This window comes from Pseudophryne corroboree, chromosome 1 (genome assembly GCF_028390025.1).
Source record: "Pseudophryne corroboree isolate aPseCor3 chromosome 1, aPseCor3.hap2, whole genome shotgun sequence".
In the NCBI taxonomy this organism is placed as follows: Eukaryota; Metazoa; Chordata; class Amphibia; order Anura; family Myobatrachidae; genus Pseudophryne; species Pseudophryne corroboree.
Window position 1 is genome coordinate 140035979 of NC_086444.1, and position 24943 is coordinate 140060921.

The window sequence follows — 24943 nt, forward strand, 5'->3', positions numbered from 1 at the left end:
TAACCATTGCACAAACTGTGCTGCTGTTTAACTTTTTTTTTGCATTTTATATTTAATTTGTACTTATTGATTTTGAACTTGTATATATTTGCTGCTTATACTTGTAATTTGTACTTGTGTGATTTGTTGTTATATTTAATTTGTGTACATGATAGCTGACTGTCTTGTTCAGTGAAATATGTAATCATCTTCAAAAAATTGTTATTTATCCCTTCCCTAATTGTTGTTCTTTATGTGCAAATGATTTCTACAGGCTTACTAAACTTCAAATTTTGGAGCTTCGGGAGAACCAGCTGAAAATGTTACCAAAGTAAGTGTTTCTCTTTATCACACCCGTCTTGTAGATAATAGGCCTCACGAAGAGCTCATACATACAGCTACACAGTAAAAATATGGTAATGCATGGGAGCACATGACCATCAACTATTTGTTCCCAAATGACCATCAACTATTTGGATTCAGTATGATTTCCCGGTGGTCGAAATACTGACGTCCGAAGCCTGACAGTCAAAATCCCGAGATCGAGCGCAGCGCGTCCCCTCGCAGGCTCGCTGCTCTCACCATGCTTCGGAGCTCGATGGCAAGCTTTGCTCGCCACAATACTATATTCCCCCTCAGGTGGTGGCGTGGACCACCACCCTAGTGGGAATACCGGGCAGCAGGAAGGATTTTGACCGCCGGCATTTTGACTGCTGTCGGGATTCCGGCGTCCCGTTCATATAAATTGGTTAAATGCATATGGTTTTAAAATGGCTGGGTTATCAACTATGCCCAGCAAGTTATTGGAAACTGTCTAATCTGATTCTTCAAGGAAATTAAAGACTATGGGGTCCATGTACTAAACCTTAGAAAGAAATAAAGTACCAGCCAATCAGCTCCTAAATGCCATCTTACAGACTGTGGCCCTGATTCACTATGGATCGTTATTGAGGCTGAGATAGCGATGTTCACAAATCTGCTCTTGCTAAAAATTGCATGTGAAAAGACGCCCACCGATGCATTTGCAAATCTGCGTGCGCATGAGTAGATTCGCAATGCATACGCAAAAAATGGACATCATCAACATTTGCGGCTGACCCCAGCACACTCAAATCAATAAGAATGCAGTCGCACCGGGCGCCATATTTTTAAACGCATCGTTCGCAGATGAAGTCAGATACACGCCTCTCAAACGGCCATGACACACCTACGTTTTCCAACCACTCCTCACAATCGCCATGTTACCACCTACAAACGGTCACTTCCTGTCAATCAAAATGCATTCACTTTACATTTAGGCAGCATAAGCATTGCAATAATATTTTGCCCTTCGCGCACGTGCAATGTATTCGCAGTGCATGGGTAGTTTGCCGATAATCGCTCACTGAGTGCAATCTCACATTTGCAATTTGTTAATGAATCCGGTTGATCGGCAGATATATCTATCAGTGTGTACCCACCTTTAGGAGCTAGTTGGCTGGTATTTTATCTCCTTCAACTTTATCTCTCCCCAAGGCTTAGTACATAGACCTGTAAGGGGTGTATTTACTAAAGTGCGGGTTTATAGAAGTGGAGATGTTTCCCACAGCACCCAATCAGATGATGATAGCTAGAATCTTCGCTATGGGTAACGTGTCTGCTTCTATAAACCCACACTTCAGTAAATATACCCGTGAGCATCACCAGGTAAGATGTTGCCTTGGCTGAGAAAGCTTAAATATCCACTCATGAAGATTACATGTGCAACGGGTCCCCACTAAGAGGAATAAGGAAGGAGCATATCCCTATAGATTGCTTGCAAGCAGGGCCCTGTGACCTCTGTTATTACCCAGTCTTGTTTTATTACTGTTTGTTCCAAGTTGTAAAGCGCAACGGAATATGCTGGCGCTATATAAGTATAATAATATACAGACTCAGTGCTTCTCCTATGTTCATGTATTATGGCTTTGCCATGGCTGTAAACTCCATTGCCTGGGCAGTTTATATGAGAGACGGATATATGAAAGACAGTCCCCTTAATTTCATGCCGACCATATATCATCATCATGTTGCACCTTTAGTTGATTTAGCAATGCCAGGTGTATCTGTTGAGAAGTACAGCATGTGTTCTGGCCTTTGTGTAAGTCTATTTCATTAGGCCGCACCCTGTATTATGCAGTTAGTGCTGGGATAAAGGGTGTTTATTGTACTGGCATTCCACAAAGTCATGCACGTGGATTTCTCTGCCTGTTGCTGTCCTAGTCCTTCTGCCTCAGGCACAGTTTATTCTCAGACTAGTTTAAAAACAACCCTTTGTCTGCTCAGGATGTTTTAGGTAACAACTTAGATTCATCTGTTGACCAGAAAGTAAAGTAGGGAAAAGAAAGGATCGGTAGTTTGTTAGCTGTAATTCCCCCAGTTAGATTCCACCTCCTCGGTTTCTCTCTGTAGCCTTACTGTAAATCTGATTTGTGATTTCCTGGTCAGTAATGTCATGTCTTCTAGTACACGCTGGGCTTTTGCAAATTAAACAGCGGGATAATGTTTCTGCTTTATCCAGAGCTTTGCTGAAAGTAAATCTCTACTCCCAGATGGGCAGTCTGTTATTTTATTCATTCTGTTGTTAGTACTTTGTCGTTATTTACCAGCATTTGTGGATCCTGCTGCAACATGTGCGCTGTCTGGAACCGAAAGATAGAGCATGCACAGATCATTGTAGTTTGATTCTTGGTACCCACGATTAATTATCGGCCTAAAGTTAGACATTGGCCTTTGTTTATTGAGATGAAAATACAGAGTATTCATCACGTTTCCCACAGATGCTAGTTATGATCCCACATAGATTACTCTGCCAATCTTTACCGCCAACCCTAATTAAGATCTCCACATGGGGAATATGAGATTTCCCTGCAAGGACTTCTTTGCTGAGCGTTGGCTACATCATTTTAGGAAACATTTTCCTCTATGATAGGATCATTTTGTTCTGTTCAGACTCTACAAATAATCTGGGTGTAAAAGCATTATTGGAAATTAACATTGTAACGGTGTTAAATGAATTAATGTGTTGAGTACTTAGAAAGTTTCCTCTAACCATGAGCAGGTAACCTGCCGCTGCTTGGATCTCCTTGAGCTACGATTCCTTCATCCTCTGATCTCCTTGAGCTAACATTTGTTGGAGGTGTAATTTTTTTTTATAGGATTTGCTCACCTTGAGGTTTGTTAGTAACCCTTCCTAGTGCTAGGAGGATGTGAACTTATATTCTAGAAGTGTTCACTATTTTACCTTAAAAATACAGCTGGAAGCTCAGCCTATTCATCTTCTGCTTTCAGAACTATGAATAGACTTACACAGCTCGAGAGACTGGATCTCGGAAGTAATGAATTCACAGAAGTGGTGAGTACTGTAAAAGCTCCCTACCCTGTAACCATGCCGGCGTCTGATGTTTTTATTAGTTACCCACACACCACGTCATCTGTTCCTCTGGGGCAGTTATGTCAACCAGATATTCCACCAAGGGCTAATTTGAGGCTGTAAAAGAAAGTTAGGTCTGCTTTTGTTCTTATATACACATACACTCTATTGCATTAAATGCTTTATTTTGAATGTTCATGGCTACACAATGCAATGTTGTAGCTGTAAAATAACTTCTTTTGTGCTTTCCACCTCCAGTGTAACAAGGGGGATGTGTATGAAGTAGTGAAGAAGTGGACCAGTGGAGAAATTGCCCATGGCAACCAAACAGCTGCTACCTATAATTTTATAGATACATGACTTGATAAATGTTACCTCAAAACTGATGGGTTGCCATGGGCAACTACTCCACTGGCTCACTCCTCCACTCTATTCACTGCTTCATACATCTTTCCCTGAATTTGAAGCTAGGTCTGTGAATATGTTGTCACTGACCTTTGCGCGCCTGTGTCTCTCTGCAGATTTCCTAAAAAGGTTTTAATGTAGGACAAAAAGCATCAGTGGCAAAGCATAGCAAACTGCTGAATCACTGATCATGGTGGAGCATGCTGTTCTTGTGGAGACTACAGGCTTGGTACTTGGGCTCTAAGTTCGTAAGAACATAACTGATTTTGGCCAAGTGTATAAACAGTATTTGTACATAGTTTAGAAATGCAGAGATGCCATCTTCATTAGGTTTACAGATTGGGACTGTCCAGTTCCCTTCACACTTGTGCAGATATAGATATGTGATTGTTACTGATAGCTGTTGTACATAGGACACTGTGCATTTTTCTAATCATGGTTTATATGTTTATCTTCTAGCCTGAAGTACTTGAACAACTAAGTGGTCTGAAGGAATTCTGGATGGATGGCAACAGACTAACATATATCCCAGGGGTATAATATATTTTATACAGTTTGCACATAGTATATACACAATAAGTCAACATAATCCTGCATAAGGGACACAGATCACTGTTTATGAACTTCTAGAAAATAAAAATGAAGCAGTAAAAAATAGTTTGGTGAAAATAAAATTCTGCATTTTAGTTAAATGAGACAATAAGGAATATGGATATTCTGCTGCTGTCTGACGTACTTAGCAACACAGACCGGTCACACACTGCTAGCTTATAAAATCTTTTCTTTTTCTATAGTTCCTTGGAAGCTTGAAGCAATTAACATACTTAGATCTTTCTAAGAACAACCTAGAAATGGTAGAAGATGGAATCTCGGGGTGTGAGAGCTTACAGGACCTGCTGCTATCCAGCAATGCTGTGCAACAGTTACCGGAGTCTATCGGTTAGTGCCCAGGGAGTGGCAAGGTTTACATGTGCTCCAGTGGCATGCCCGAAGGGTACAGTCCAGCCGAACAATGTGTACTCCATCCCTAATCATAATACAGTTTGTTGAACATGAATAATTACAGTAGTATTTTTTTAAAGCCTTTAAAGGTTTTTCTTTTCGAAATAGTAACTCAACTACCCCGATAATGAAAATCCCAAAAATAACATGTCAAGAAAATTGTGTTAAATGTACAAGACGGGATACATTATGTGGTGCCGTTATTTCCTTTTTGAAAAATAGGCCGGGTTTTTGGGGATAAAATTTTTGAAGGAGTCCTCTTGAAATGTTGGGCATGCCACTGGAAGCTAGGGACAGCTGGTGGAGGTTGTGATGACATTCAAAGCAATAGAACTTGGATGAAAAGTCTCCAAACTGTATTTTATTTAAAATCGGGGAATGTTTGTTCCAAAATATTGCAATAATTTGTTAAATTGGCCAACTTCGTCAAAGTGTTCCCTTCTTGCCAGTCCCTACTACAGGGCTCTGAAAATCACGGCCCCCAGGCCCGCAAAGCAATTATGTCCAGCCCGAGAATTCAAGCAGCAGATTTCCTGCAACCGTTTGTCAGCCCGGTCCCCGCAATGACTGAAATGAACTACAACTCCCTACAGCCTTTGCTGCCCAGAACCAAATAGCTGAACACACAGCACTCTATCAGGGGGTGGACTCAGATCCAGAAAGCAGCAAGCACTGCAGAGCCACGGGATATACAGTACTTCAAATTATAATGTATACGAGCTCCTCTGGGAACGGAAAGATGGATCTAAACTGTAGAGGGGGCAGGTTGCATAAGTAAAGTAGGAGATGGAGAAGAGAGACTGGGTAGTATATGTGGGAAAGAGCTGTAAACAAAACTTCCGTGGAGCTATTCAGTATCCTAAATTCCACTGGGGCATTTGTATAGTTTTGGACTGCACAATGTAAAATTTCCAGTGTGCACTGTATTCTGAAATACTTATAATACAGTATGTATAGACGGCTGCCACTTGTAGTAACCGTAAAACCTAATGTATTTCATGTCATCCTCTGACAAGCGGTACCAGAGCTGAAATTTACTTTGTAATTACATTCTGAGTTGTCTCTTAAGATCATTCTGCAGCAGGATCATTTAAATGCCACTTTCCACTGAATACTGGTGAGCATTAATTATATAGCAGGGATATTCTCCGGGGAATAGTCTGTATAACAGGAGTACTACAAATACAGGACTTTATGTTCTTAGCTCAAGCTCTCCTTCTGTTTCTAACACAGGTGCACTGAAGAAACTGACAACTCTGAAAATAGATGAAAACCAGCTCATGTACTTACCAGACTCCATTGGAGGGTATGTTCTGAGGCCTAAAAATCTCTTCTAGTGCCCAACACATCATCTAATCTTGTAATGTAGAGCTGAAATGAGTGTATACAGTAGTCTTGATACGACATCAGTTTACTAAGTAGAATACATGGATTAGGTCTGTTTACTAGGATGAATAGTCCTTCTTGTCATGCCATTGTGTGACTCTGTAGTGCTGAGCATCTTTTCTTGCGACCTTTTCCATTAAAATGCATCTTGTTCACAAAGTGATGCAAATAGGATGCACTCGCAGCTTATGCTGATTAAAATGACACATACGCCCGTATTCTGTGTGTGACTGCGGCTGTTTCTGCATGCGAAATGCTACACTGCAGTGTTTTCCTAGATGCACATAGACTATAGGCATGCCACATATAATTTTAATCAGCAGAGTCTGCTTGTGCGTCCTATTCGCATCATTAATAACATTTTGGGCAAAAAAAGACGCCCAACATTAACATAGTTGCATGGGACCTGTCAGCTCACTCACGTCAGGCATCTCCCGCTACGTGGCATACTGAGGCAAGATGTACGAGGACACATCTGTAGGTGTACATGTTGTGGATGATGTGTTGGTACATCAAATAGATAATCTTAGTAATCCATGCATAGAAAAAACATAGTACCTCTATGGCCAGTATATTATTAGCAGCAGTAATTTACCACTGCTAATAGGTTCGCCAGGGCTAGCCAATTAGCCCCGATAACCGTCACTTATCGGGGGTTATTCATCGGGTGCCCCTGGCTGTTTTTATCGGGCAAAAAATGATCAAGGCTAATTGGATCCCGCACTTTATCTGTTCTTATAGTTTCTCTGACGTCCTAGTGGATGCTGGGACTCCGTAAGGACCATGGGGAATAGCGGCTCCGCAGGAGACAGGGCACAAAATAAAAGCTTAAGGATCAGGTGGTGTGCACTGGCTCCTCCCCCTATGACCCTCCTCCAAGCCTCAGTTAGAATTTTGTGCCCGGCCGAGAAGGGTGCAATCTAGGTGGCTCTCCTGAGCTGCTTAGAATAAAAGTTTAGTTTAGGATTTTTTATTTTCAGTGAGTCCTGCTGGCAACAGGCTCACTGCATCGTGGGACTAAGGGGAGAAGAAACGGACTCACCTGAGTGCAGAGTGGATCGGGTTTCTTAGGCTACTGGACATTAGCTCCAGAGGGACGATCACAGGTTCAGCCTGGATGGGTCACCGGAGCCGCGCCGCCGTCCCCCTTACAGAGCCAGAAGAGACGAAGAGGTCCGGTGAAATCGGCGGCAGAAGACGATCCTGTCTTCAGACTAAGGTAGCGCACAGCACCGCAGCTGTGCGCCATTGCTCTCAGCACACTTCACACTCCGGTCACTGAGGGTGCAGGGCGCTGGGGGGGGGGCGCCCTGAGACGCAATATTACAGTATATACCTTAGGTGGCTAAAAAGAATACATCACATATAGCTCCTGGGCTATATGGATGTATTTTACCCCTGCCATTTTACACAGAAAAAGCGGGAGATAAGGACGTCGTGAAGGGGCGGAGCCTATCTCCTCAGCACACAAGCGCCATTTTCCCTCACAGCTCCGCTGGAAGGACGGCTCCCTGACTCTCCCCTGCAGTCCTGCTTCAGAATCAGGGTAAAAAAGAGAAGGGGGGGCACGTTTGGCAGCAAATAAATATATTAACAGCAGCTATAAGGGAGTAACACTTATATAAGGTTATCCCTGTATATATATATAGCGCTGGGTGTGTGCTGGCAGACTCTCCCTCTGTCTCTCCAAAGGGCTAAGTGGGGTCCTGTCCTCTATCAGAGCATTCCCGGTGTGTGTGCTGTGTGTCGGTACGCGTGTGTCGACATGTATGAGGAGGAAAATGAGGTGGAAGCGGAGCAGTTGCCTGTGTTAGTGATGTCACCCCCTAGGGAGTCGACACCTGACTGGATGATTGTATTTAAACAATTAAGTGATAATGTCAGCAATTTGCAAAAAACTGTTGACGACATGAGACAGCCGGCAAATCAATTAGTGCCTGTCCAGGCGTCTCAGACACCGTCAGGGGCCCTAAAACGCCCGTTACCTCAGTGGGTCGACACAGACACAGATACTGAGTCTAGTGTCGACGGTGACGAGACAAACGTAATGTCCAGCAGGGCCACACGTTACATGATCACAGCAATGAAAGAGGCATTGAACCTTTCTGACACTACAAGTACCACAAAGAAGGGTATTATGTGGGGGGTGAAAAAACTACCAATAGTTTTTCCTGAGTCAGATGAAATAAATGAGGTGTGTGATAAAGCGTGGGTTTTCCCCGATAAAAAACAGCTAATTTCTAATAAATTATTAGCACTATATCCTTTCCCGCCAGAGGTTAGGACGCGCTGGGAAACACCCCCTAGGGTAGATAAGGCGCTCACACGTTTATCTAAACAAGTAGCGTTACCGTCCCCTGATACGGCCACCCTCAAAGAACCGGCTGATAGAAGACTGGAAAATATCCTAAAGAGTATATACACACATACTGGTGTTATACTGCGACCAGCAATCGCCTCAGCCTGGATGTGTAGTGCTGGAGTCGCATGGTCGGATTCCCTGACTGAGAATATTGATACCCTGGATAGGGACAGTATTTTGTTAACTATAGAGCATTTAAAGGATGCATTGCTATATATGCGTGATGCACAGAGGGATATTTGCACCCTGGCATCAAGAGTCAGTGCTATGTCCATCTCTGCCAGAAGAGCGTTATGGACGCGACAGTGGTCAGGGGATGCAGATTCCAAACGGCACATGGAAGTATTGCCGTATAAAGGGGAGGAGTTATTTGGGGCTGGTCTATCGGACCTGGTGGCCACGGCAACGGCTGGAAAATCCACCTTTTTACCCCAGGTCACTTCACATCAACAGAAAAAGACACCGTCTTTTCAAACTCAGTCCTTTCGTTCCCATAAATACAAGCGAGCAAAAGGCCACTCTTTTCTGCCCCGGGGCAGAGGAAGGGGAAAAAGACTGCACCATGCAGCCGCTTCCCAGGAGCAGAAGCCCTCCTCTGCTTCTGCCAAGTCTTCAGCATGACGCTGGGGCTTTACAAGCAGACTCAGATATGGTGGGGGCCCGTCTCAAGAATTTCAACGCGCAGTGGGCTCACTCGCAAGTGGATCCCTGGATTCTACAGGTAGTATCACAGGGGTACAAACTGGAATTCGAGGCGTTTCCCCCTCATCGGTTCCTGAAGTCTGCTTTACCAAAGTCTCCCTCCGACAGGGAGGCAGTTTTGGAAGCCATTCACAAGCTGTATTCCCAGCAGGTGATAATCAAGGTACCCCTCTTACAACAGGGAAAGGGGTATTATTCCACGCTGTTTGTGGTACCGAAGCCGGACGGCTCGGTGAGACCAATCTTAAATCTGAAATCTTTGAACACTTACATAAAAAGGTTCAAATTCAAGATGGAGTCACTCAGAGCAGTGATAGCGAACCTGGAAGAAGGGGACTATATGGTGTCTCTGGACATCAAAGATGCTTATCTCCACGTCCCAATATACCCTTCTCACCAAGGGTACCTCAGGTTTGTAGTACAAAACTGTCATTATCAGTTTCAGACGCTGCCGTTTGGATTGTCCACGGCACCTCGGGTCTTTACCAAGGTAATGGCCGAAATGATGATTCTTCTACGAAGAAAAGGCATCTTAATTATCCCTTACTTTGACGATCTCCTGATAAGGGCAAGAACCAGGGAACAGTTAGAAGTCGGAGTGGCACTATCTCAGGTAGTGTTACGTCAGCACGGGTGGATTCTAAATATTCCAAAATCGCAGCTGATTCCAACGACACGTCTACTGTTCCTAGGAATGATTCTGGACACAGTCCAGAAGAAGGTGTTTCTCCCGGAGGAGAAGGCCAGGGAGTTATCCGAGCTAGTCAGGAACCTCCTAAAACCAGGACAGGTCTCAGTACATCAGTGCACGAGGGTCCTGGGAAAAATGGTGGCTTCTTACGAAGCGATTCCATTCGGAAGATTCCATGTAAGAACGTTTCAGTGGGATCTACTGGACAAATGGTCCGGATCGCATCTTCAGATGCATCAGCGGATAACCCTGTCGCCAAGGACAAGGGTGTCTCTCCTGTGGTGGCTGCAGAGTGCTCATCTTCTAGAGGGCCGCAGATTTGGCATTCAGGATTGGATCCTGGTAACCACGGATGCCAGCCTGAGAGGCTGGGGAGCAGTCACACAGGGAAGGAATTTCCAGGGCTTGTGGTCAAGCATGGAAACATCTCTTCATATAAACATTCTGGAACTAAGGGCCATTTACAATGCCTTAAGTCAAGCAAAACCTCTGCTTCAGGGTCAGGCGGTGTTGATCCAATCGGACAACATCACGTCAGTCGCCCACGTAAACAGACAGGGCGGCACGAGAAGCAGGAGGGCAATGACAGAAGCTGCAAGGATTCTTCGCTGGGCGGAAAATCATGTGATAGCACTGTCAGCAGTGTTCATTCCGGGAGTGGACAACTGGGAAGCAGACTTCCTCAGCAGACACGACCTTCACCCGGGAGAGTGGGGACTTCACCCGGAAGTCTTCCACCTGATTGTAAACCGTTGGGAAAAACCAAAGGTGGACATGATGGCGTCACGTCTAAACAAAAAACTGGACAGATATTGCGCCAGGTCAAGGGACCCTCAGGCAATAGCAGTGGACGCTCTGGTAACGCCGTGGGTGTACCAGTCAGTGTATGTGTTCCCTCCTCTGCCTCTCATACCAAAAGTATTGAGAATCATAAGAAGGAGAGGAGTTAGAACTATACTCGTGGTTCCGGATTTGCCAAGAAGGACTTGGTACCCGGAACTTCAAGAGATGCTCACGGACGAACCGTGGCCTCTACCTCTAAGAAAGGACCTGCTACTGCAAGGGCCTTGTCTGTTCCAAGACTTACCGCGGCTGCGTTTGACGGCATGGCGGTTGAACGCCGGATCCTAAAGGAAAAGGGCATTCCAGAAGAAGTCATCCCTACTCTGGTCAAAGCCAGGAAGGAAGTAACCGCAAAACATTATCACCGCATTTGGCGTAAATATGTTGCGTGGTGTGAGGCCAAGAAGGCCACTACAGAGGAATTTCAACTGGGTCGTTTCCTGCATTTCCTGCAAACAGGACTGTCTATGGGCCTAAAATTAGGGTCCATTAAGGTTCAAATTTCGGCCTTGTCGATTTTCTTCCAGAAAGAACTGGCTTCAGTACCTGAAGTTCAGACATTTGTGAAAGGGGTGCTGCACATACAGCCTCCTTTTGTGCCTCCAGTGGCACCTTGGGATCTCAATGTTGTATTGAGTTTTCTAAAATCACATTGGTTTGAACCACTTTCCACTGTGGACTTAAAATATCTCACGTGGAAGGTGTCGATGCTGTTAGCCTTGGCTTCAGCCAGGCGGGTGTCAGAATTGGCGGCTTTATCATATAAAAGCCCTTACTTAATTTTTCATTCTGACAGGGCGGAATTGAGGACTCGTCCTCAATTTCTACCTAAGGTGGTTTCTGCATTTCACATGAACCAACCTATTGTGGTGCCTGCGGCTACTAGGGACTTGGAGGACTCCAAGTTGCTAGACGTTGTCAGGGCCCTGAAAATATATGTTTCCAGGACGGCTGGAGTCAGGAAAACTGACTCGCTGTTTATCCTGTATGCACCCAACAAGCTGGGTGCTCCTGCTTCAAAGCAGACGATTGCTCGTTGGATTTGTAGTACAATTCAGCTTGCACATTCCGTGGCAGGATTGCCACAGCCAAAATCAGTAAAAGCCCATTCCACAAGGAAAGTGGGCTCATCTTGGGCGGCTGCCCGAGGGGTCTCGGCTTTACAACTTTGCCGAGCAGCTACTTGGTCAGGGGCAAACACGTTTGCTAAATTCTACAAATTTGATACCCTGGCTGAGGAGGACCTGGAGTTCTCTCATTCGGTGCTGCAGAGTCATCCGCACTCTCCCGCCCGTTTGGGAGCTTTGGTATAATCCCCATGGTCCTTACGGAGTCCCAGCATCCACTAGGACGTCAGAGAAAATAAGATTTTACTTACCGATAAATCTATTTCTCGTAGTCCGTAGTGGATGCTGGGCGCCCATCCCTAGTGCGGATTGTCTGCAATACTTGTATATAGTTATTGTTACAAAAATTCGGGTTATTATTGTTTGAGCCATCTTTTCAGAGGCTCCTTTGCATTTAACATACTGTTAACTGGGTTCAGATCACGAGTTGTACGGTGTGATTGGTGTGGCTGGTATGAGTCTTACCCGGGATTCAAGATCCTTCCTTATTATGTACGCTCGTCCGGGCACAGTATCCTAACTGAGGCTTGGAGGAGGGTCATAGGGGGAGGAGCCAGTGCACACCACCTGATCCTTAAGCTTTTATTTTGTGCCCTGTCTCCTGCGGAGCCGCTATTCCCCATGGTCCTTACGGAGTCCCAGCATCCACTACGGACTACGAGAAATAGATTTATCGGTAAGTAAAATCTTATTTTCATATGTTGTATTTGGGATGTTTCATTCCAGTAGGTTATAGAAAGTTGCTACAGTTGTTTTGATCGCCAGGCTGGATCAGCTTTGATGTATGACCCGCATAACAAATATGACAGAGTTTCACAGAACTCCACAGAGTTCCATTCTTCCACCTGGAAATTAGCTGATTACTTGTTAATGGTGGAATATGCTCTTCCGGAATGTTTGCAGTAATGGTGGTATGGAAATGTGAGTGAGATGACGGCCATGGTTCCACGTGAAGCCATCTGCAGGTTTAGCTGTCTCCTCCACTGTAGCTCCTGCCTAATGTGCCCCAAAATGATCCCCAATACAAAGCCCCTTTTTTTGTAGACATGGTACATAGAACGTTAGGTAATTGGGCTTATCTAGGATTGACAAAAGCACAATGTTAATTCCATAATTCATCTGGGTACCCTTAATATGATGATTTTCCCCGGCTGTGTATGCATTACTGCTACTGTGACGCCCATAGTTATTCTCCTCATTGATGTACACACTGCCAGATGCTGAGCTCATCCTCTCTGCCAGATACAATGATTCTGCCGGTGTCTGCGCAGTGGCTGGGAATTGGAAGGGCGGTATCATTTTATCCTTTTCTGACTGCTTAGAAATCATATAACATATAATCACAGTATTTCTCTATCGTCCTAGTGGATGCTGGGGTTCCTGAAAGGACCATGGGGAATAGCGGCTCCGCAGGAGACAGGGCACAAAAAGTAAAGCTTTAGGATCAGGTGGTGTGCACTGGCTCCTCCCCCTATGACCCTCCTCCAAGCCTCAGTTAGATTTTTGTGCCCGGCCGAGAAGGGTGCAATCTAGGTGGCTCTCCTAAAGAGCTGCTTAGAAAAGTTTAGCTTAGGTTTTTTATTTTACAGTGAGTCCTGCTGGCAACAGGATCACTGCAACGAGGGACTTAGGGGAGAAGAAGTGAACTCACCTGCGTGCAGGATGGATTGGCTTCTTGGCTACTGGACATCAGCTCCAGAGGGACGATCACAGGTACAGCCTGGATGGTCACCGGAGCCTCGCCGCCGGCCCCCTTGCAGATGCTGAAACGAGAAGAGGTCCAGAATCGGCGGCAGAAGACTCCTCAGTCTTCTAAAGGTAGCGCACAGCACTGCAGCTGTGCGCCATTTTCCTCTCAGCACACTTCACACGGCAGTCACTGAGGGTGCAGGGCGCTGGGAGGGGGGCGCCCTGGGAGGCAAATGAAAACCTAATTTCTCTATCGTCCTAGTGGATGCTGGGGTTCCTGAAAGGACCATGGGGAATAGCGGCTCCGCAGGAGACAGGGCACAAAAAGTAAAGCTTTAGGATCAGGTGGTGTGCACTGGCTCCTCCCCCTATGACCCTCCTCCAAGCCAGTTAGATTTTGTGCCCGGCCGAGAAGGGTGCAATCTAGGTGGCTCTCCTAAAGAGCTGCTTAGGAAAGTTTAGCTTAGGTTTTTTATTTTACAGTGAGTCCTGCTGGCAACAGGATCACTGCAACGAGGGACTTAGGGGAGAAGAAGTGAACTCACCTGCGTGCAGGATGGATTGGCTTCTTGGCTACTGGACATCAGCTCCAGAGGGACGATCACAGGTACAGCCTGGATGGTCACCGGAGCCTTGCCGCCGGCCCCCTTGCAGATGCTGAAGTAAGAAGAGGTCCAGAATCGGCGGCAGAAGACTCCTCAGTCTTCTAAAGGTAGCGCACAGCACTGCAGCTGTGCGCCATTTTCCTCTCAGCACACTTCACACGGCAGTCACTGAGGGTGCAGGGCGCTGGGAGGGGGGCGCCCTGGGAGGCAAATGAATACCTATTTTGGCTAAAAATACCTCACATATAGCCTCCGGAGGCTATATGGAGATATTTAACCCCTGCCAGAATCCGTTAAGAGCGGGAGACGAGGCCGCCCGAAAAAGGGGCGGGGCCTATCTCCTCAGCACACAGCGCCATTTTCCCTCACAGAAAGGCTGGAGGGAAGGCTCCCAGGCTCTCCCCTGCACTGCACTACAGAAACAGGGTTAAAACAGAGAGGGGGGGCACTAATTTGGCGATATGCTTATATATATATATTAAGATGCTATAAGGGAAAACACTTATATAAGGTTGTCCCTATATAATTATAGCGTTTTTGGTGTGTGCTGGCAAACTCTCCCTCTGTCTCTCCAAAGGGCTAGTGGGTCCTGTCCTCTATCAGAGCATTCCCTGTGTGTGTGCTGTGTGTCGGTACGTGTGTGTCGACAGGTAGGAGGACGATGTTGGTGAGGAGGCGGAGCAATTGCCTGTAATGGTGATGTCACTCTCTAGGGAGTCGACACCGGAATGGATGGCTTATTTAGGAAATTACGTGATAATGTCAACACGCTGCAAGGTCGGTTGACGACATGAGACGGCCGACAAACAATTAGTACGGTCCAGACGTCTCAAAAACACCGTCAAGGGTTTTTAAAACGCCCGTTTACTTTAGTCGGTCGACACAGACACAGACAGGGACACTGAATCCAGTGTCGACGGTGAATAAACAAACGTATTCCTTATTAGGGCCACACGTTAAAGGCAATGAAGGAGGTGTTACGTATTTCTGATACTACAAGTACCACAAAAGAGGGTATTATGTGGGATGTGAAAAAACTACCATAGTTTTTCCTGAATCAGATAAATTAAATAAAGTGTGTGATGATGCGTGGGTTCCCCCCGATAGAAAATTATGGGCGGTATACCCTTTCCCGCCAGAAGTTAGGGCGCGTTGGGAAACACCCCTTAAGGTGGATAAGGCGCTCACACGCTTATCAAAACAAGTGGCGGTACCGTCTATAGCAGGCTTTCCCAACCACGGTCCTCAAGGCACACCAACAGTGCAGGTTTTAGTGATATCCAGGCTGCAGCACAGATGGTTAAATCAAAATAACTGAGCTACTAATTAAGTCACCTGTGCTGAAGCCTGGCTATCACTAAAACCTGCACTGTTGGTGTGCCTTGAGGACCGTGGTTGGGAAAGCCTGGTCTATAGATAGGGCCGTCCTCAAGGACCAGCTGACAAGGCTGGAAAATATAATAAAAAGTATATACACACATACTGGTGTTATACTGCGGCCAGCGATCGCCTCAGCCTGGATGTGCAGAGCTAGGGTGGCTTGGTCGGATTCCCTGACTAAAAATATTGATACCCTTGACAGGGACAGTATTTTATTGACTATAGAGCATTTCTATATATGCGAGATGCACAGAGGGATATTTGCACTCTGGCATCATGAATAAACGCGATGTCCATAACTGCCAGAAGATGTTATGGACACGACAGTGGTCAGGTGATGCAGATTCCAAACGGCACAGTATGGCCGTATAAAGGAAGAGGACTTGTTTGGGGTCGGTCCATCGGACCTGGTGGTCACGGCAACTGCTGGAAAATCCACCGTTTTTTACCCTAAGTCACATCTCTGCAGAAAAAGACACCGTCTTTTCAGCCTCAGTCCTCTCGTCCCTATAAGATCATATCTGCCCAGGGATAGAGGAAAGGGAAGAAGACTGCAACAGGCAGCCTATTCCCAGGAACAGAAGCGTTCCACCGCGTCTGACAAGTTCTCAGCATGGCGCTGAGACCGTACAGGACCCCTGGATCCTACATGTAGTATCCCGGGGGTACAGATGGGAATGTCGAGACGTTTCCCCTTCGCAGGCTCCTGAAGTCTGCTTTACCAAGTCTCCCTCCGACAAGGAGGTAGTATGGGAAAAAATTCACAAACTGTGTTCCCAGCAGGTGACAATTAAATTACCCCTCCTACTACAGAAAAGGGGTATTATTCCACACTATATTGTGGTACTGAAGCCAGAAGGCTAGGTGAGACTTATTCTAAAAAAAAAAAAAAAAAAAAAAAATTTTTTTTTGAACACTTACAAAGGTTCAAATTAAGATGAAGTCACTCAGAGCAGTGATAACGAACCAGGAAGAAGGGGACTATATAGTGTCCCGGGACATCAGGGATGCTTACCTCTATGTCCCAAATTTGCCCTTCTCACTAAGGGTACCTCAGGTTCGTGGTGCAGAACTGTCACTATCAGTTTCAGACGCTGCCGTTTGGATTGTCCACGGCACCCCGGGGTCTTTACCAAGGTAATGGCCGAATTGATGATTCTTCTTCGAAGAAAAGGCGTCTTAATTATCCCTTACTTGGACGATCTCCTGATAGGGGCATAGTCCAGGGAACAGTTGGAGGTCGGAGTAGCACTATCTCGGATACTGCTACAATCAGCACGGGTGGATTCTAAATATTCCAAAATCGCAGCTGATCCCGACGACACGTCTGCTGTGCCTAGGGATGATTCTGGACACAGTCCAGAAAAAGGTGTTTCTCCCGGAAGAGAAAGCCAGGGAGTTATCCGAGCAAGTCAGGAACCTCCTAAAAACAGTGCATCATTGCACAAGGGTCCTGGTAAAAATGGTGGCTTCCTACGAAGCAATTCCATTCGGCAGATTTCACGTAAGAACTTTTCAGTGGGATCTGCTGGACAAATGGTCCGGATCGCATCTTCAGATGCATCAGCGGATAACCCAATATCCAAGGACAAGGGTGTCTCTCCTGTGGTGGTTATAGAGTGCTCATCTTCTAGAGGGCCGCAGATTCGGCATTCAGGATTGGATGCTGGTAACCACGGAGCCCAGCCTGAGAGGCTGGGGAGCAGTCACACAAGGGAAAAATTTCCAGGGAGTGTGATCAAGTATGGAGACTTTTCTCCACATAAATATACTGGAGCTAAGGGTAAATTTATAATGCTCTAAGCTTAGCAAGACCTCTGCTTCAAGGTCAGCCGGTATTGATCCAGTGGGAAAAACATCACGGCAGTCGCCCACGTAAACAGACAGGGCGACACAAGAAGCAGGAGGGCAATGGCAGAAACTGCAAGGACTTTTCGCTGGGCGGAAAATCATGTGATAACACTGTCAGCAGTTTTTCATCCCGGGAATGGAAACTGGGAAGCAGACTTCCTCAGCACGACCTCCACCCGGGAGAGTGGAAACTTCATTGAGAAGTTTTTTCCACATGATTGTAAACCGTTGGGAAATACCAAAGGTGGACATGATGGCGTCCCGTCTGAACAAAAAACGGGACAGGTATTGCGCCAGGTCAAGGGACCCTCAGGCAATAGATGTGGACGTTCTGGTAACACCGTGGGTGTACCAGTCGGTGTATGTGTTCCCTCCTCTGCTTCTCATACCTAAGGTGCTGAGAATTATAAGACGTAGAGGAGTAAGAACTATACTCATGGCTCCGGATTGGCCAAGAAGGACTTGGTACCCGGAACTTCAAGAGATGCTTACAGAGGTCTTATGGCCTCTGCCGCTAAGAAGGGACTTGCTTCAGCAAGTACCCTGTCTGTTCCAAGACTTACCGCAGCTGCGTTTGTCGGCATGGCGATGGAAAGCCGGATCCTAAGGGAAAAAAGGCATTCCGGAAGAGGTCATTCCTACCCTGGTCAAAGCCAGAAAGGAGGTGACCGCACAACATTATCACCACGTGTGGCGAAAATTTGTTGCGTGGTGTGAGGCCAGGAAGGCCCCACAAAGAAATTTCAACTCGGTCGTTTCCTGCATTTCCTGCAAACAGGAGTGTCTATGGGCCTCAAATTGGGGTCCATTAAGGTTCAAATTCGGCCCTGTAAATTTTCTTCCAGAAAGAATTGGCTTCAGTTCCTGAAGTCCAGAAGTTTGTCAAGGGAGTATTGCATATACAAACCCCTTTTTTGTGCCTCCAGTGGCACTGTGGGATCTCAACGTAGTTCTGGGATTTCTCAAATCACATTGGTTTAAAACCAGTCAAATATGTGGATTTGCAGCATCTCACATAAAAAGTGACCATGCTCTTGGCCCTGGCCTGGACCAGGCGAGTGTCAAATTGGTGGTTTTTTCTCAAAAAAGCCCATATCTGTTTGTCCATTCGGACAGGGCAGAGCTGCGGACTCGTCCCCAGTTCTCTCCCTAAGGTGGTGTCAGTGTTTCACCTGAACCAGCTTATTGTGGTGCCTTGCACCTACTAGGGACTTGGAGGACTCCAAGTTGCTAGAAGTTGTCAGGGCCCTGAAAATATATTCCAGGACAGCTGGAGTCAGAAAATCTGACTCGCTGTTTATACTGTATGCACCCAACAAGTTGGGTGCGCCTGCTTCTAAGCAGTCGATTGCTCGTTGGATTTGTAACACAATTCAACTTGCACATTCTGAGGCAGGCCTGCCACAGTCTAAATCGGTTAAGGCCCATTCCACAAGGAAGGTGGGCTCATCTTGGGCGGCTGCCCGAGAGGTCTCGGCATTACAACTCTGCCGAGCAGCTACGTGGTCAGGGGAGAACACGTTTGTAAAATTCTACAAATTTGATATCCTGGCAAAAGAGGACCTGGAGTTCTCTCATTCGGTGCTGCAGAGTCATCCGCACTCTCCCGCCCGTTTGGGAGCTTTGGTATAATCCCCATGGTCCTTTCAGGAACCCCAGCATCCACTAGGACGATAGAGAAAATAAGAATTTACTTACCGATAATTCTATTTCTCGGAGTCCGTAGTGGATGCTGGGCGCCCATCCCAAGTGCGGATTATCTGCAATACTTGTACATAGTTACAAAAATCGGGTTATTATTGTTGTGAGCCATCTTTTCAGAGGCTCCGCTGTTATCATACTGTTAACTGGGTTTAGATCACAAGTTGTACGGTGTGATTGGTGTGGCTGGTATGAGTCTTACCCGGGATTCAAAATTCCTCCCTTATTGTGTACGCTCGTCCGGGCACAGTACCTAACTGGCTTGGAGGAGGGTCATAGGGGGAGGAGCCAGTGCACACCACCTGATCCTAAAGCTTTACTTTTTGTGCCCTGTCTCCTGCGGAGCCGCTATTCCCCATGGTCCTTTCAGGAACCCCAGCATCCACTACGGACTCCGAGAAATAGAATTATCGGTAAGTAAATTCTTATTTTGGCTAAAAATACCTCACATATAGCCTCCGGGGGCTATATGGAGATATTTAACCCCTGCCAGAATCCGTTAAGAGCGGGAGACGAGGCCGCCGAAAAAGGGGCGGGGCCTATCTCCTCAGCACACAGCGCCATTTTCCCTCACAGAAAGGCTGGAGGGAAGGCTCCCAGGCTCTCCCCTGCACTGCACTACAGAAACAGGGTTAAAACAGAGAGGGGGGGCACTAATTTGGCGTTAGAAATATATAAAAAAGATGCTATAAGGGAAAACACTTATATAAGGTTGTCCCTATATAATTATAGCGTTTTTGGTGTGTGCTGGCAAACTCTCCCTCTGTCTCTCCAAAGGGCTAGTAGGTCCTGTCCTCTATCAGAGCATTCCCTGTGTGTGTGCTGTGTGTCGGTACGTGTGTGTCGACATGTATGAGGACGATGTTGGTGAGGAGGCGGAGCAATTGCCTGTAATGGTGATGTCACTCTCTAGGGAGTCGACACCGGAATGGATGGCTTATTTAGGGAATTACGTGATAATGTCAACACGCGGCAAGGTCGGTTGACGACATGAGACGGCCGACAAACAATTAGTACCGGTCCAGACGTCTCAAAAACACCGTCAGGGGTTTTAAAACGCCCGTTTACTTTAGTCGGTCGACACAGACACAGACAGGGACACTGAATCCAGTGTCGACGGTGAATAAACAAACGTATTCCTTATTAGGGCCACACGTTAAGGGCAATGAAGGAGGTGTTACATATTTCTGATACTACAAGTACCACAAAAGAGGGTATTATGTGGGATGTGAAAAAACTACCGTAGTTTTTCCTGAATCAGATAAATTAAATGAAGTGTGTGATGATGCGTGGGTTCCCCCCGATAGAAAATATGGGCGGTATACCCTTTCCCGCCAGAAGTTAGGGCGCGTTGGGAAACACCCCTTAGGGTGGATAAGGCGCTCACACGCTTATCAGAACAAGTGGCGGTACCGTCTATAGATAGGGCCGTCCTCAAGGAGCCAGCTGACAGGAGGCTGGAAAAATATCATAAAAAGTATATACACACATACTGGTGTTATACTGCGACCAGCGATCGCCTCAGCCTGGATGTGCAGAGCTGGGGTGGCTTGGTCGGATTCCCTGACTAAAAATATTGATACCCTTGACAGGGACAGTATTTTATTGACTATAGAGCATTTAAAGGATGCATTTCTATATATGCGAGATGCACAGAGGGATATTTGCACTCTGGCATCAAGAGTAAGTGCGATGTCCATATCTGCCAGAAGATGTTTATGGACACGACAGTGGTCAGGTGATGCAGATTCCAAACGGCACAAAGGTGTATTGCCGTATAAAGGAAGAGGAGTTATTTGGGGTCGGTCCATCGGACCTGGTGGCCACGGCAACTGCTGGAAAATCCACCGTTTTTTACCCTAAGTCACATCTCTGCAGAAAAAGACACCGTCTTTTCAGCTTCAGTCCTTTCGTCCCTATAAGAGTCATATCTGCCCAGGGATAGAGGAAAGGGAAGAAGACTGCAGCAGGCAGCCCATTCCCAGGAACAGAAGCGTTCCACCGCTTCTGACAAGCTCTCAGCATGACGCTGAGACCGTACAGGACCCCTGGATCCTACAAGTAGTATCCCAGGGGTACAGATTGGAATGTCGAGACGTTTCCCCTGCGCAGGCTCCTGAAGTCTGCTTTACCAAGGTCTCCCTCCGACAAGGAGGCAGTATGGGAAAAAATTCACGAGCTGTATTCCCAGCAGGTGATAATTAAATTACCCCTCCTACAACAAGAAAAGGGGTATTATTCCACACTATATTGTGGTACTGAAGCCAGAAGGCTAGGTGAGACCTATTCTAAATCTAAAAAAATTTGAACACTTACAAAGGTTCAAATCAAGATGGAGTCACTCAGAGCAGTGATAACGAACCGGGAAGAAGGGGACTATATGGTGTCCCGAGACATCAGGGATGCTTACCTCCATGTCCCAAATTTGCCCTTATCACTAAGGGTACCTCAGGTTCGTGGTACAGAACTGTCACTATCAGTTTCAGACGCTGCCGTTTGGATTGTCCACGGCACCCCGGGTCTTTACCAAGGTAATGGCCGAAATGATGGTTCTTCTTCGAAGAAAAGGCGTCTTAATTATCCCTTACTTGGACGATCTCCTGATAAGGGCAAAGTCCAGGGAACAGTTGGAGGTCGGAGTAGCACTATCTCGGATACTGTTACAACAGCACGGGTGGATTCTAAATATTCCAAAATCGCAGCTGATCCCGACAACAAGTCTCCTGTGCTTAGGGATGATTCTGGACACAGTCCAGAAAAAGGTGTTTCTCCCGGAAGAGAAAGCCAGGGAGTTATCCGAGCTAGTCAGGAACCTCCTAAAATCAGTGCATCATTGCACAAGGGCCATGGTAAAAAAAATGGTGACTTCCTTCGAAGCAATTCCAGTCGGCAGATTTCATGCAAGAACTTTTCAGTGGGATCTGCTGGACAAATGGTCCGGATCGCATCTTCAGATGCATCAGCGGATAACCCTATATCCAAGGACAAGGGTGTCTCTCCTGTGGTGGTTACAGAGTGCTCATCTTCTAGAGGGCCGCAGATTCGACATTCAGTTTTGGATGTTGGTGACCACGGAGGCCAGCCCGAGAGGCTGGGGAGCAGTCACACAAGGAAAAAATTTCCAGGGAGTGTGATCAAGTCTGGAGACTTTTCTCCACATAAATATAGCTAAGGGTAAATTTATAATGCTCTAAGCTTAGCAAGACCTCTGCTTCAAGGTCAGCCGGTATTGATCCAGTGGGATAAAACATCACGGCAGTCGCCCACGTAAATAGACAGGGCGGCACAAGAAGCAGGAGGGCAGTGGCAAAAACTGCAAGGACTTTTCGCTGGGCGGAAAATCATGTGATAGCACTGTCAGCAGTGTTTCATTCCGGGAATGGAAACTGGGAAGCAGACTTCCTCAGTAGGCACGACCTCCACCCGGCAGAGTGGGAACTTCATGGGGAAGTTTTCCACATGATTGTAAACCGTTGGGAATTACCAAAGGTGGACATGATGGCGTCCCGTCTGAACAAAAAACGGGACAGGTATTGCGCCAGGTTAAGAGACCCTCAGGCAATAGCTGTGGACGTTCTGGTAACACCGTGGGTGTACCAGTCGGTGTATGTGTTCCATCCTCTGCTTTTCATACCTAAGGTACTGAGAATTATAAGACGTAGAGGAGTAAGAACTATACTCATGGCTCCGGATTGGCCAAGAAGGACTTGGTACCCGGAACTTCAAGAGATGCTCACAGAGGACTTATGGCCTCTGCCGCTAAGAAGGGACTTGTTTCAGCAAGTACCATGTCTGTTCCAAGACTTACCGCAGCTGCGTTTGACGGCATGGCGGTGGAACGCCGGATCCTAAGGGAAAAGGCATTCAGGAAGAGGTCATTCCTACCCTGGTCAAAGCCAGAAAGGAGGTGACCGCACAACATTATCACCACATGTGGCGAAAATATGTTGCGTGGTGTGAGGCCAGGAAGGCCCCACGAAGAAATTTCAACTCGGTCGATTCCTGCATTTCCTGCAAACAGGAGTGTCTATGGGCCTCAAATTGGGGTCCATTAAGGTTCAAATTTCGGCCCTGTCGATTTTTCTTCCAGAAAGAATTGGCTTCAGTTCCTGAAGTCCAGAAGTTTGTCAAGGGAGTATTGCATATACAACCCCCTTTTGTGCCTCCAGTGGCACTGTGGGATCTCAACGTAGTTCTGGGATTCCTCAAAACACATTGGTTTAAAACCAGTCAAATCTGTGGATTTGAAGCATCTCACATGAAAAGTGAACATGCTCTTGGACCTGGCCTGGACCAGGCGAGTGTCAAATTGGTGTTTTTTTTCTCAAAAAAAGCCCATATCTGTTTGTCCATTCGGACAGGGCAGAGCTGCGGACTCGTCCCCAGTTCTCTCCCTAAGGTGGTGTCAGTGTTTCACCTGAACCAGCTTATTGTGGTGTCTTGCGCCTACTAGGGACTTGGAGGACTCCAAGTTGCTAGATGTGGTCAGGGCCCTGAAAATATAGGTTCCAGGACGGCTGGAGTCAGGAAAACTGACTTGCTGTTATCCTGTATGCACCCAACAAACTGGGTGCTCTTGCTTCTAAGCAGACTTTTGCTAGTTGGATGTGTAATACAATTCAGCTTGCACATTCTGTGGCAGGCCTGCCACAGCCAAAATATGTAAATGCCCATTCCACAAGGAAGGTGGGCTCATCTTGGGCGGCTGCCCGAGGGGTCTCGGCTTTACAACTTTGCCGAGCGGCTATTTAGTCAAGGGCAAACACGTTTGTAAAATCCTACAAATTTGATAACCTGGCTAAGGAGGACCTGGAGTTCTCTCATTCGGTGCTGCAGAGTCATCCGCACTCTCCCGCCCGTTTGGGAGCTTTGGTATAATCCCCATGGTCCTTTCAGGAACCCCAGCATCCACTAGGACGATAGAGAAAATAAGAATTTACTTACCGATAATTCTATTTCTCGGAGTCCGTAGTGGATGCTGGGCGCCCATCCCAAGTGCGGATTATCTGCAATACTTGTACATAGTTACAAAAATCGGGTTATTATTGTTGTGAGCCATCTTTCAGAGGCTCCGCTGTTATCATACTGTTAACTGGGTTCAGATCACAGGTTGTACAGTGTGATTGGTGTGGCTGGTATGAGTCTTACCCGGGATTCATAAATCCTTCCTTATTGTGTACGCTCGTCCGGGCACCGTATCCTAACTGAGGCTTGGAGGAGGGTCATAGGGGGAGGAGCCAGTGCACACCACCTGATCCTAAAGCTTTACTTTTTGTGCCCTGTTTCCTGCGGAGCCGCTATTCCCCATGGTCCTTTCAGGAACCCCAGCATCCACTACGGACTCCGAGAAATAGAATTATCGGTAAGTAAATTCTTATTTTTACACCTTTTAGTCATTTGGTATATAGACAAACTAACCCAAACGGGGGCCTCCACAAATTATATTTATCCCTGAAATTTTGCCTGAACGATAATATTAGACATATTAGTCTACACTCTACAGTGTTCTAATGATTATGTAAAAGCTTTGTAGAACTCTTATGTCTTATTATTTAAATCTGAACATCCTTCCTCTAGGCTGGTTTCCCTTGAAGAGCTGGATTGCAGTTTCAACGAGATTGAAGCTTTACCTTCCTCCATCGGGCAGTTTTCTCAGATACGGACATTTGCTGCTGACCATAACTTCTTATCACAGCTTCCCCCAGAGGTACGATGGCTCTCCCATTCATAGTGTGATGTGTGGCTTGTTGTAATATCCATTACCGTAACATTGTAAGTAAGCAGTGCCAGCGTAATTGCTTCGCTTCCAGAGCCTCCTTACTATTTTCA

At 46.4% G+C, this 24943-nt stretch overlaps 1 protein-coding gene across 9 annotated transcripts in view; it reads left to right on the top strand.

Moving 5' to 3' along the window:
* ERBIN (erbb2 interacting protein) overlaps positions 1 to 24943 on the top strand; it is a 369988-nt gene that overhangs the window by 263150 nt on the left and 81895 nt on the right. For all 9 annotated transcript variants that reach the window (XM_063963251.1, XM_063963289.1, XM_063963271.1 and 6 more), the window contains 6 exons: positions 254 to 310; positions 3289 to 3352; positions 4235 to 4309; positions 4570 to 4714; positions 6011 to 6083; positions 24692 to 24821. In XM_063963251.1, coding sequence (XP_063819321.1) covers positions 254 to 310; positions 3289 to 3352; positions 4235 to 4309; positions 4570 to 4714; positions 6011 to 6083; positions 24692 to 24821 — 544 coding nt within the window. The remainder of the gene's footprint in view (positions 1 to 253; positions 311 to 3288; positions 3353 to 4234; positions 4310 to 4569; positions 4715 to 6010; positions 6084 to 24691; positions 24822 to 24943) is intronic.